At 43.1% G+C, this 13,112-nt stretch overlaps 1 protein-coding gene across 1 annotated transcript in view; it reads left to right on the forward strand.

Annotated features, from left to right (window-relative positions):
* The window catches only part of PPP1R21 (protein phosphatase 1 regulatory subunit 21), a 75,376-nt gene that overhangs the window by 3,009 nt on the left and 59,255 nt on the right, over positions 1–13,112 (forward strand). Inside the window, exons 2-6 of the mRNA XM_018557192.1 lie at positions 2,170–2,238; positions 5,300–5,446; positions 8,700–8,798; positions 10,600–10,764; positions 12,838–12,896. Coding sequence (XP_018412694.1) covers positions 2,170–2,238; positions 5,300–5,446; positions 8,700–8,798; positions 10,600–10,764; positions 12,838–12,896 — 539 coding nt within the window. The remainder of the gene's footprint in view (positions 1–2,169; positions 2,239–5,299; positions 5,447–8,699; positions 8,799–10,599; positions 10,765–12,837; positions 12,897–13,112) is intronic.

Genomic DNA, 13,112 nt, shown 5'->3' on the forward strand with positions numbered 1-13,112 from the left:
TTGTGAAGGTAAGGGCGTCCCTTAATCAATTTTGGGGGGGGGGGGGGGCATAAATAGAGCCTGAGACATAGGGGTGAACATTTACTAATGCAGCTTCTTCTTAAACTGGTACTGATACCTTGGCCTGCGTTCACAGTTGAGCGTGAGCTTTTTCGGTTTCAGAAGCATTTTTGTTGCGCTTATTAGGCTAGCACTACATACTAGGAGGAGGACCATTGAAAATAAAGGGGTTCTTCTTGTTGAGCTTTGTCTCACTTTGGGAAATGCTGCACAAAACGCTCAGGTGTGAATGGTGGCTTAAGATGAAACATTAGTGGCAGAGTGACTTATTATAGATGAGACTCTGTGAGCTTCTTCTACAAGAAACGCTCTTATTCTGCCTGCCAGCAGAATTTACTCCTGTGCACAAGCGTGGGAGATATGCAGGACCCTCCCTATAATGAGGCGATTGCATCGGGTGGCATCTCATCGGGTCGGGGAGTGGCGGGTCTGCCTTTCCAGCTTGAACTCCTGGCAACCAGTGACGTCAGTGAATTGTGCCGGACCCCCCCTGGACCTGCACCACCAGCTGGCAGCTAGCCAGCACCCCAACAACCCCTCCCAGGGCCTGACTACCAGCGGATCGATACCTCTCCCGGCCTCAGGCAGCGAGAGATGTACGGACTCCCTTGAAGTCAGGATGACGACACCCTTTGCCGCTGTCGACACCTTTTCAGCCGGCATGCCTCAATCAGCTGATCGAAGGAGTAACAGGTCGAACTCACAGAGCTGGCAGCCAATCAGTGTTCAGCTCTGTTCGAGTATTCTGACAGCAGCCTGCTGTCAGAATACCTGAACCACTATCCTGGCTGGCTCCTACACTGGCCCCTTCAGCCTTGCTCCCCCTCCACTCTGGCGGTCTAATGTCCTGTGAGTTATCATGTACTATACAGTGTGTAGGACGTGAGGACATACCTGACAGAGAGAGGTTCGGCACTCTTAGCAACCTGGCTTTCTTTGCTGTCAGTTTGGAACTGGCAGTTTGCCTACAGGAGGGATGATCTTGTCAATTTACTGATACTTCACGATCAGCTAACTGTTGTCGGGAAGGACACAAACCTAAACTGGTCAGATATAAAAGAGACGATAACAATGAGTTTCTATGAAGAGCAGAAAAAGGAACCATTCCGGGCAGAAATACAGGTTCATATTAAGTAGGGGCTTTTTAATGGTCATGTCTTCATTTCATGGATACAGATAATGATACTTGAATACTTAATACAGTTACAGTATCATCTAACATGTCCAGTGTTAACAGTTGTTTGTATCAAGGTAATATAAACCCAATCACCAAAATCTCCAATAAGCAGTAATGTGTTCTTGTCCATCCAAAAGTCATTTTTCATATGTTTTAAATCCGGAATTGTTTATGGAAAGAATACCTTTTTCATCCTGCCATGAAGGTCCTTGTGCAGGAACTCCCAGTTATAATCATCATGATCATATTATCATCTGCCATGTGACAACGCCGTGACCGTGAATATGGTGTGAATTAGCCTTTAGGGCTCACTCAGATGGGTATGCACGTTGGTACAGCGCACATGCCCGTAAAATGACCCAAGGGAGGGACAGGTGCTGTGTGTAATTGTGCGCAGCAGCCTGTTCTTCCATGTGGGAGGACGCGGCTGGACATAAATACACGTGGTCATATGCACACCCAAATCTGCACGTCCGGGTGCTCACACTTGAACCCACAGTGTTATTTTACAAGCGTGCATGTTGTATGCACAAGCACACTTGTCTGAATGAGCCCTTAAAGAGAGCCTGTGATGATCACAATAGCTGCCATGACATGCTGTTTTTAAAGGTGGAGGCTTCAAGGCTGTGGCTTGATCCTGGCCTTACTACCTAGTGAGCCACTGACTTGGAAGCGTTATGCAGCCAGTGGACTTTGATCTCCTTTCCTACTTGCTTGCTCTAGCTTTGGTATGGCCTGGGTAGTGAAGCAAGGATAAAGATGATGGGTCTGCACCTTTACACAAGTAAACAATGGCAGCTCCAGCATACCTATCACAGGTACTCCCCTTTTTTTTAATTTTAAGAACACAAACTTCAAATGGATTTTGTTAGAGAGAGTTGGCGAATGCGTGTGTGGACTTCAAATAATATTTTTGCCTTCTTTTAATTCAGCTTCGAGCTCAGAACCAGGTGCTGAAGAAGGCTGTTTTAGATGAGCAAGCTAATTCTACAGCTTTGAAGGTATGTATATAAATTATTCACCGTGTCAGGACTTTTATCTGTTATTTCAGTTATCAAGCATTTTAACAGTAAAGGCAGGGGTTTTGAGGGGGGTTTCGGGGTGCTGGAGAGTGGAGTGGAGGAAAGGGGAAGTGGCTGTGTGACGGACCCCCGTACTCAGGATCAGTATGTCCGCCGCTGTCTTCTTCCTTGCTGAGGAGATAGTGGAACCTGAAGATCCTTAGCTCCCAGTTTCCCCAGTCACTAGCCAAGGCTCGAGTGTAGGGTAAACAAACTCTGATTTATTGAGCAACTGCACAAACTTATATACAGCAAGTGATAACTGATGCCAGCTCTTCATCTGGGACTAGTAGTTCCTCTGCATCGGCCTGCTGTTGGGGAGAGGGGCTGCCTGCCCGGGCTCCCTGGAGCTTCAGAGGTGTTGCCGGTGCTGGGCAGAGGACCTCTGCAGTGCTATGCTCTGATGCCAGCTCTTCTGCTGGGACTAGTGGCTCCAAAACCTCTGTGGTTGCTGGGGCATGCTGTTGAGCAGTGTCGAACAGTCTTTTGTATGCCTGTTCCAGCTCCCATTCTTGTGTAATTAAAAAGTCCAGATCAGTCCTCAATCCGAGCTGACTGGGGAGTTCCAACTCCCTAAAATCAACACATTTACCTCATAAACTGATCACCATGTCGTCACAGGCTGTTGCTAGAATTGGTGCACAGATCAAAATACAAAGAAACAAGACATGGTAATGGTTTGTATAAGTAAATAATTTGTGCAAAATTGGTTACAATAATGTAATATATTGAGTTATATCTGTGTGGTATAAGACTTCTAAACTAACTCCATCCAGTAGGGATGCACCGATACCGGTTTTTCGGTATAGAGTACTGATATTTTGCTGTCGGTACTCGCCAGTATGGATACCGGTGCTTCCGCTGGTCAATCAGGAAGCCAGGAGGCGGCTCATTACTCGCAGTTGGACTTCCTGATTACTCGGGATGCTGGCTCCATGTTCCCCTATGACACTGCTGGTCAGAGGAAATCTTCCTCTGACCAGAAGTTCCCGTATCAGGGAAGATATCGGAACATTTGGGCGAATACTCGGTATCGGCACTAGCATCTCTATCGGTGCCTCCCTACCATCCAGGAAACTGCGGAAGTTGGAAATCCCACTTCGCTGACATTATTGGACATTAGATGCTAATTATCTGGTGGAAATGCAGAAACTGAGGATACCTGCAACAAATAACTCCATGTGAACATAATCAGCAGACCCAGAGATAAAGGCAGCTAAAGTTCTGTTCCTGACTTTCCTGTAGAAGTATAGTTTACCCCGTCCCCCCCTCCCACCGCGCCCCGCTCCCTCCTACACCTAGAAACTCTTTTATTGGGATGGGTCCAAATTAGACTTTTAAAGGAAAAGAAACGATTAGAAGGTTACTTTAGCTGCGTCTATCTGTGGATGTTTTGATTGGCTGCCATCACCATCACTAGGCGACTGAGAATTTCCCACCCAGCTCCTTCAATTTTCAGTTTAAAGAATGTCAGGTGGGAGGCTACTGATAGGTCCACCGATGGAACAAATTTTGCCCATTTGTTCCAGAAGCGACCGAAATTCACTCCATGTATGGTCAGCTCTGGGCAGATATGTTATTAACCCTTGCAGTGGGGCTTCCACCTCAAGGGTTAACTGTTCGTTTTTGCTTGGGGTAAAAAAACAAACCAAAAGTTATATACTCACCTGATCCTCGGAGCTGGCTTGCTCTCAGACTGGTCCCTGGGGCCTCTCTCCCTCTCCGCTGCAGCAGTCTGAGGTCCTGTGCGATCACATTCTACACACAGTGAGGGGAATTTATCAAAACTGGAGCAGCTGTGCATGGCAACCAATCGGCTTATTCCTTTCATTTTCAATTCTTAACTGAACAAACTGAAGAGAGAAGCTGATTGGTTGCTCTGGACAACTGCTCCATATTCTGTCTACTCCAGTTTTGATAAATTCCCCTCTGTGTATACAAAGTGAGGATGCCTGGAACATACCATCACTCCAATGAAGGGGAGACAGGCTGGAGGGAGCACTGCCGGCTCTTAGGATCAGGTCAATAGAACTTTTTTTTTCAAGCATGTCTTTTGTATTGGGTTTACATGGATGTACATCAAGAGTGGTCATAGTAGTACAAGGGGATACAATCCCATATTGATGAAAGTACATATTAATCACACGTTCTGATACATGGAGTCATATCATTTAAACATATATGAGTCCGCATGACAGATTTACATGACTTAACCGTGTCTGTATCCATGGTAATACGTTCAAACACAAAATCAACATCTTAATAACATAACAAAACAAAGAGAAAATGATCAACACTGTGTGGAGTAGGAATAAATATGTCCAGTAACATTGCTAGTACCTTCATTAGCAGATATGTCAGTAATCGGAGTCTACCTTACTGTCGTGGGACAAGTCGAATGTCAAGGGGTGCAGAACTTTTTTTTCTTTCTATTAGATTACCCTTGCACTGCAAGGGGTTACTGCTTGTTTTTACCCTAGGCAAAAACAAGCAGTAACCCCTTGCAGTGCAAGGGTAATCTAATTCGTGCCAGAGTTTTTCTTTAAATCCTTCTAACGGGGCCTCAAGTAGCAGTAAAATGCCTGACATGGGAAGGGGGGTGTTATGTAGTTCACAGGGACGATCTCTGGGCTGGGCTGATTTTTTTTTTTTTTTTTTTTTTTTTTATTTTTTTTTTTTTTTTTTTTTTTGTCAAGTTTGTAACAATGGTATTAATATTCAGTAAATTACAGGTTAGCTTGTCGGGGGCATGTTTATGAAGCAGTGAATGTGACATTCATCAAACATTCACCTAAGGTGTATTTTCCTGATGCATGGGTTTTACATTACAGTGCAGTGATTGTTGCATTCACTGCAGGTGAATCACTAATTCAAAAGCCATGCATCAGGAAACACCTGCAGTGAATGTTTGACGAATGTCACATTCACTGCTTAACAAATATGTCCTTCAATGTTCATGTAATGGGTTGTAAAGTGAAACCTCCATTTTGTTTTTTAACAGGAACAACTAAAGATGAAAGAGCAGTCTCTGAGGAAACAACAGCAGGAGATGGACAGTTTAAACTTTAGAAACCAACAACTGGCCAAGAGGGTGGAACTTCTGCAAGAGGAGCTGTCAGTGATGGAAAACAAGGGCAAGAAGACAAAGGTATCCAAGCTTTAAAGTAATATCACACACTTAAACTTTTATTGATAATGAATCCAGATCAAACAAATACACATCGCCCAGCAAAGTATTTCTTTACATTTTTGCCCAAACAGTTAGTCATCATGTTTCTGAACAGTTGGCTCTAACTCTCTCAGCTCTGCTTCTCTGAACTTCCTGTCCAGTGCAACATCTTAAGGAACAGAGCCGACTCCATCAGATGTCCACCTACTATCTTGGAGAAGGAAGGTGGAGGAGGGGAGTGGATTGCCTTGCTATGTCTGTGTGTTTGTGGAGATTCATCTTACTAGCACACACATTGGTGGCTCCATAGGACCACGGAAGGGAAAGGAGCCACCCTAAAATAGGATATCGGGTCCAGTGCTCAGGAGATCAGCTGATTCTGTAGTAAACTAAAACATTAAACATTAAGGAGCAGCGTCCATTGCAAGTGATTAAATCAGCATTAGAAATAACTTAAAAGCCTTTTGACTTGGAAATCACTTAAAACAGCGATTGACAGGCCCTGTATTGGTTTTCAAGAGCGCCAAATAATTTGGAGGAAACTGTTGGCTTATTTTTTGTTGTTTCTCTCTTTTGGAATCATCCCTGAGGTTTAATTACTCAAATATTTTTTAAATATCTTTTCCTCCCTAGGTGTTGGTGATGTTGTTTGAGCTAAAATAGCTTAGGTGAAGGACATTCAAGCAGAATTAGCCTATCTCTACCTGTGCCTTAACTCTAACCATACACTTCAGCAGAGATCACATGACATATGCCTAGCCATTTGGTCATGTGTGGCCACTGTAATGTTTCAGGACCTTTTTAATGGGTATAAATGATGGAGCAGGCTGGGCAACAGGTGGTGTTGTTTTTTTAATTTAATGTTACAATATAAGTTGTAGTACACTGAAGAAGGGGAAGGGATGCATGAGAATTGGGATCATATTGGTATTATTTTATCTTCTGAATTCTTTATTTTGCACACAGTAATAGGTGTACAGCACAATCCATAAGTGTAGCATGATATTACAGTAGTCATGAGGCTTCTCGCATCTTACCGCCAATTTCATGGTTAAGTCTACGATGTATTGGTCTCAGCATGCAGCCAGTGGGCTAGATCGAGCAAGAACAGGTAGGACATAACTCAATATCACATCAAATTGTAATGACAAAGAGAGACTCATACAAGGGACAACCTACTGTGTTCATATGGGGGTCGGTAGAGATTGGAGTGTGAGCGGGGCAGAAGCAAAGGGCAAGTTGAGGGGGTGTATTATTTTTTTTTAAAGTCTAGTAGCAAGTGTTAAACTCCATCTGGGACAAAATTATGCCATTTATAGACCCTAGTGGGTGGTCAGACATGCGTACGCAGTTCTGCCTTCCTTAGGCACACTGATGATCCTCTGGCTGCCACTTGTATCATGGAAGAGCAATAGCTTAGAGGGCCATCTTGAGCAACTGTCCTGTGTGTGGGAATATGGATAAAGAAAACGCATTATATTGATTAACCGCATCCAGGCTGGCCATTGTCATTAAACGGCCAGCCGGGAGCTTCTTGGATGTAAGTGGCCCTGAAAAGACGGCCTGTTAGCCCCGCCCACTCGCGCATGGCATGTGCAAAACTGCCAAAATTTACAAACTGGCAACGATGTCTGTTTTACATAAAAGTGATCTGCCGGCTATAGAGTCGGTGGTTCGCTTGTATAAAGTGCTGGTCTGTGCGGGGGACCCGCATGGTGGCTCTGTGACGGGATCCGAGGGAGGGAGATCAGCACATGATCTCCCTCCGATACCCTCTCTGGTGTCAGGATGCAGGAAGTGTTGCATATTACATCACTTCCGGATTCTGCTGTCACTCTCCGGCTTTGGCAAACATGCGCAAACATGCGCCGGGTGTGCATACGTGCGAAAATGATGGTTGTGCCCATTGTGCCGCACATGTTGCATATCACTGTGAATGTCGCAATGAGAGCAATAATTCTAGGGCCATTAATCACTGATGACAGTAAACTGATGAGCTGTAAAAGCTTTTAAAGCGTCGCCTATGGTCAGTTTTGGGTATGGTAGTTTTTTGCGATTTCGCAGGTGTGCGCAATTTTAAGGCTTGACATGTTTGGTGTCTATTTACCCGACGTGACCCCGTCTTTTATATTTTACCAAAAAATCGGGTAATAATAAATGTATTATTACATAATGTAAAAAAAAACAGTTTTTTCCCCAAATTTTCAGTAATTTTTCCTTAATATAGTAAAAAATTAAAACCGCAGTGGTGATTAAATACCACCAAAAGGAAGCTCTATCTGTCCCCAAACAATGGTTTAAAATTCATTTCAGTACAGCGTTACATGACAGAATAAATGTCAAAGTACCGCAGTGCTGAATACTGAAAATTGGCCTGGACAGGAAGGGGGTTTAACACCTGGTCTTTAGTGGTTTAAACTATGGCGATCAGGGGTACATCTTCTACTTAATAGCAAGTGAATATTTTATCACATAAGTTATATTTGATAAGTATTTACAGACAAGGTTATTTTATAAAGGGGGTACACAATAATATAGTATGGATGATGAACTGTAATAAGCAAACTGTACTGGAGCATATCTGCCCACTTCAGGTTGGGCTTCTGGAATAACTCAAAGATTGAGTTCAGAGACAAGGAAATAGATTGATGTAAGCTGGAAATCGTAGCAAATCTGAACGGTGCGCTCTGTACCGTGGTTTGCTGGGAAGCTGCAATTTGCTTCAATGGTAAATCTGATTCACTCATTAAACTGGTATAATGGTCCAAAGGGGCACTAATCAGTTCAATTCCAATCAGCAGAGTGACCAGTGATCCCTAAACAGGAAGCCAGGGCATCCCCTTGGTGATATTACAGCCCTGATATGGAAATAGTATTATTCTTGATCAGGATTTCACCCATTGAGGAAGCATTCCTTCCTTATTAGACCATTGACATCCCAGCAGGCAGGGATTCTGACCCCAAAACCCCCTTTGGTCTTTCAAGGTGGGGGGGGGATCTACTGCACACTCTGTAGAATCAGTGATGATCTAGATCACATTTAACCAGCTCTCCAACACCAATATTTGATTTACCTGATGGAGCAAATAGGGTGCATTCCATTGAGTGAATTTGTACTAGTTTCTAGTAGAGTCGATATATATCATCACTGGATTTCCAGGTTCTTGCATTAGACCTCTTATGACTGTTTTTTATTATTTTACTATTATTGCTGTGTTTTTATTTCTTATAGAAACATGTGGAGTCATCTCAGTTGAGTCAGGAACAGAAGAGTGTCTTTGATGAAGATCTGCAGAAGAAGATAGAGGAAAATGAGAGGCTACACATCCAGGTCACTGACCCATTCTTGACACTTTGAGTATTCATTCTTTTTTGAAAGGTGCATGGGACCTGCAGTTGATCTCCCTTTTGAGGTCCTTCAAGCGGATTTTGAATTCCCATAGATGTGTATGGGAATAAATTCAAATGAAAGTGCATTGAATGTATATACATCATCAATTCACATTGAGAGAACATCTCAACACTGCTGAGCAGCTCTAACTTTCTAAGTAAGAGGCCTCACCGTCCACTATTCTCCATTAGACATATACCTATTAATTTCCAATGTCTAAGAGATGTTAAAACACATATACAAAAGATACTGTTCTGACAGTGTAGCCATTGCCTTAGTTTGTCAGAAATCCGGTGACTCACTGCGGATTTTCACTGACAGGAGCCACAGGGTCCAAGTCCTAATGAATTGGTCAAACATTTGCAGTCCTATGGTTGGCAGTAATTCATTAACACATATCGTTCTTAACCTATTAACTGTTTTGTCTGCGCAGAGGGTTGATTTATCATTCAGTCTGGCAGCAATGAATCCTTTTTCAGATCTTCCTGACTAAAAGAAAAATATACAAATATTTTTTAAAACCCATTTCGCCCCTCTTCTCAGGATGGTGCACCGTGGATTTTTGATTTGTTAAAATGTATTTACCCCTTTCTGCAAATTCAGTCCGGCCACATGATATGTAGGCTTCTGGTCCCCTTTGCTTCTTCTCTAGTGTATACCGGCACCATTCTCATCACCACACACAACTATTATACTTGACGAATGTTGTTCAAGTTTTGTTTGATTTTAACATTCAGTTTTTGGAATGAAAGGAGTTTCTTGAACGAAAGCCATATTTACCGTTAGAATTTTTTGTTCTTTGAGAAAAATGTTTCATCCTGCTCCTTTTGATTCTTTTCACTGATTTGACCCGGTAACTATTAGAAGGATGGACAGACATTCGTAAAACGTATTTTTTTTTTTTTACAATAAAATTCTACTGATGTATGGCCTGTTTCAGATAACACAAATATGTGACATCAAATTGGGTTCCATGTTTGTAATACCTCACAGTGTGACATAAGCTTTAAGTTGAGCTTCATGTCCTTTTTTCTGCAGATAAAGGAACTACTTGGACGGTTCATCCATCTGACCACCTGAGTTATTCCATTTACGTGAATTTGTAACCAAGTCTCTGTCCACAGAGCTTGCTGTGCAAGAATAATGCACTTTCCCTCAGTACTCATTCCATTTTAATAGGACTTAAAATAAGCTTAGAAAGAAATTATAGCCAATATGGAAATAATTCTTCCTGTCAAGTATCTCCTAGAAAAAGATACGAGTGCATCATTCTAGACGACGGTTTTAGTTTTTGTCACTGCTGATAATCCCCCCACCTTCAGTGGGCCTTTACTATATAGTGCAACAGGGGGCTCTGTGTTGGGGGTGGGGGGGTCTTGCATAGGGAAGGTTTATGATTTTGCTACTGCTGACAATCCCCCTCCCCACATCCAGTTTGCCCTCACTATGTAGTCCAACAGGACCCCCTTTGTTGGGGAGGGTGGGGAGTGAGTTGGGTGCATTTCTCAACCTCTCCTTCTGGTCTGGCAGCGTGGCCTTAAAAGCACTTGTTAGCATATGACCGAAGAGGATTTATCCATTCAGAAAATATATGTTTTATATAATGAAGAAGAATATGCATAGCATATATAGAGGAGCAATATAGTTTGACCAGTGAGAGACTTTAAAGCAAGGCTTCTTATTCCACTTGTGACAGTATATACAAGGAATCTGTTCTTACACCAGTCATTGTCTGTTACAGTTTTTTGAGGCCAGCGAGAAGCACAATCAGATAGAGGAAGATATGAGGAGCCGTCTGCAAGTCTTGGAGAAGGGAGCCGCACAGCACCAAGCTGTCTTAGATGGCCTGAAGCAGAAATACATGGAGACTATCGAGAAGTTACAGACTGACAAGGCAAAGTTAGAGGCAAGTGCAATGAATTCAGCTTTTTGTTTTTCTGGGGAACTCCTGCATTATATATGACCCAACTTCCTTCCTTAGTGTTCTCTGCTGAGTGGAGCAAAAGACAATGCTGACAGCGTGGAAGTAAAGTGACATTTAGAGAAAAGCAGTATTTATGTTTTTGTCACCCCACAGCAGAATCTTTCTGTGAAAATCTATGCCTGGGGGAGGCCTTCATTCCTTTTATAAAGGCACTTGTAGAAGAGTTTTTAGAGCCTACAGCTCGCTGTACACTGTGCAGATTTATTAAGCCGGTTCATCACCATTTATTTATTTTGTTGTTGTTGTTCAGCCAACAGGCTAAGCAGTGAATGGCCAGCTTTAGGACCCCCGATTTTCGGGATGGTTTTAAGTATGAAAAGTAGTCTTATACGCCAGCAAATACAGTGTTATGTGTGTGTGTGTGTGTGTGTGTGTGTGTGTATGGGGCCTCCATGGATTGGACTTGTTTTTCCAGTACATCCCACAGATGATTGATTGGTTTGAGATCTGGAGAATTTAGAGGTCAAGTCAACACCTCAAATTCATTGTTGTGTTCCTCAAACCATTCTTGAACCATTTTTGCAGGGTGGCAGGGAGCATTATCCAGCTGAAAGAGACCACTGCCAATCGGTGAATACAGTTTCCACGAAAGGGTGTACTTGGTCATCAACAATATTTAGGTATAAGGCACACGTCAAAGAAAAATCCACATGAATGGGAGGACCCAAGGTTTCCCAGCAGAACATTACCCAAAGCCTCACACTGCCTCCGTCGGCTTGCGTTTTTCCCATAGTGCCTCCTGGTGCCATCTCTTCCCAAAGTCAGCGGAACACACACACCTAGCCTTCCATATGATTTAAAAGAAACCGTGATTTATCAGACCAGGCCACCTTCCTCCATTGCTCTGTAGTGTAGTTCTGATGCTCCCATGCCCATTGTAGGAGCTTTTACCGGAGGATAGGGGTCAGCATGGGCACCCTGACTGGTCTGTGGCCACACAGCCCATACGCAACAAAATGTGATGCACTGTGAGTTTAGACACCTTTCTATCAGAACTAGCATCAACCTTTTCAGCAGTGTGAGCTGCAGTAGCTTTTCTATTGGTTCAGAATACATGGGCCAGTTTTCCCTCCCCACGTGATTACTGAGCCTTGACCGCCCATGACCCTGTTCCTGGTTCACCAGTTTTCCTTCTTTGGACCACTTTTAGAAGTTCCTGACCACTGCAGACCAGGAACATCCCACAGGAGCTGCAGTTTTGGAGTTGCTCTGACCCAGTTGTCTAGCCATCACAATTTGGCCGTTGTTATAGTCGCTCAGATGCTTGCAAATATCCATTTTCTTCTGCTTCCAACACATCAACTTCAGGGACAACATGTTCACTTGCTGCCCAATATAGCTCACCCACCTCTAGATGCCATTGTTACAAGACAGTTAAAGTTATTAACTTCACCTCTCAGCGATCACAAGTATGTGTGTGTGTGTGTATACATAGATATAGCTGTAGGCAATGTTCGTTCTATCTGTTTATGTAACTACTTTGCTAAAATAAATCCCTGGTTGCACTGTTTCCCTTGTGAGGTTAGGTTGATTACATAGACACAGGAGGTCCTTGTGTCCACATATCACCCATTGAAACTAGCAAATTTGAAGGAAGTGAGTTGAGATGGATACAGTAAAGACCTGCGCCATATTATTGATCTATAAACTGCCCAACACATTAAGCAGCTAACAATGATGTTTACTATAGCTGGATGGCATATTGCTCAACCTTCTGAGCTCCAGTTTGGTCCCTCCTGTAATCTCCTGGGATGCTGTGAAAGAAAACTAACGCTGCTTGCCTCTCCCTGAGGGTACCTGCTGTAAAGTACTTGTCGAAGTCTTCTAGAATTAAAATCACTGCAAGGTGACCTTTCACATTTAACCTTGGCAGTGTGGTTGCTATGAACAATACCCTCCCTTTTCCTTGGACTATGGATAGGGATTGATCCCTAGTACACTGTTCTGTTTGTCACCATGGCACAATTACTGTCTAATATATGGTGTATGATGCAGGTAAAAGCACTGGCTCTGGAAAAAGAGGCAAAAGACTGCAGACTGCGATCAGAGGATTGGTGAGTGTTTGTGTGATAACACACTGAAAAAGCAGCACAGAATTGTACAGTTACATGAGATATCTATGAGAGTTGTTAAAGTTTAGTGGGCCTCATTTATCAAAGTGTCTAAGGAATGTATGGTCTGCCTTGCTCCACAGCAAACAGTCTGATTCTTTGAGGATGTGGATCTGATTGGTTGCTGTGGGTCAGCGCTGACTGTCTTATATATATATA

The sequence above is a fragment of the Nanorana parkeri genome, unplaced genomic scaffold, assembly GCF_000935625.1.
Source record: "Nanorana parkeri isolate BGI_ZX_2015 unplaced genomic scaffold, ASM93562v1 scaffold271, whole genome shotgun sequence".
Classification (NCBI taxonomy): Eukaryota; Metazoa; Chordata; class Amphibia; order Anura; family Dicroglossidae; genus Nanorana; species Nanorana parkeri.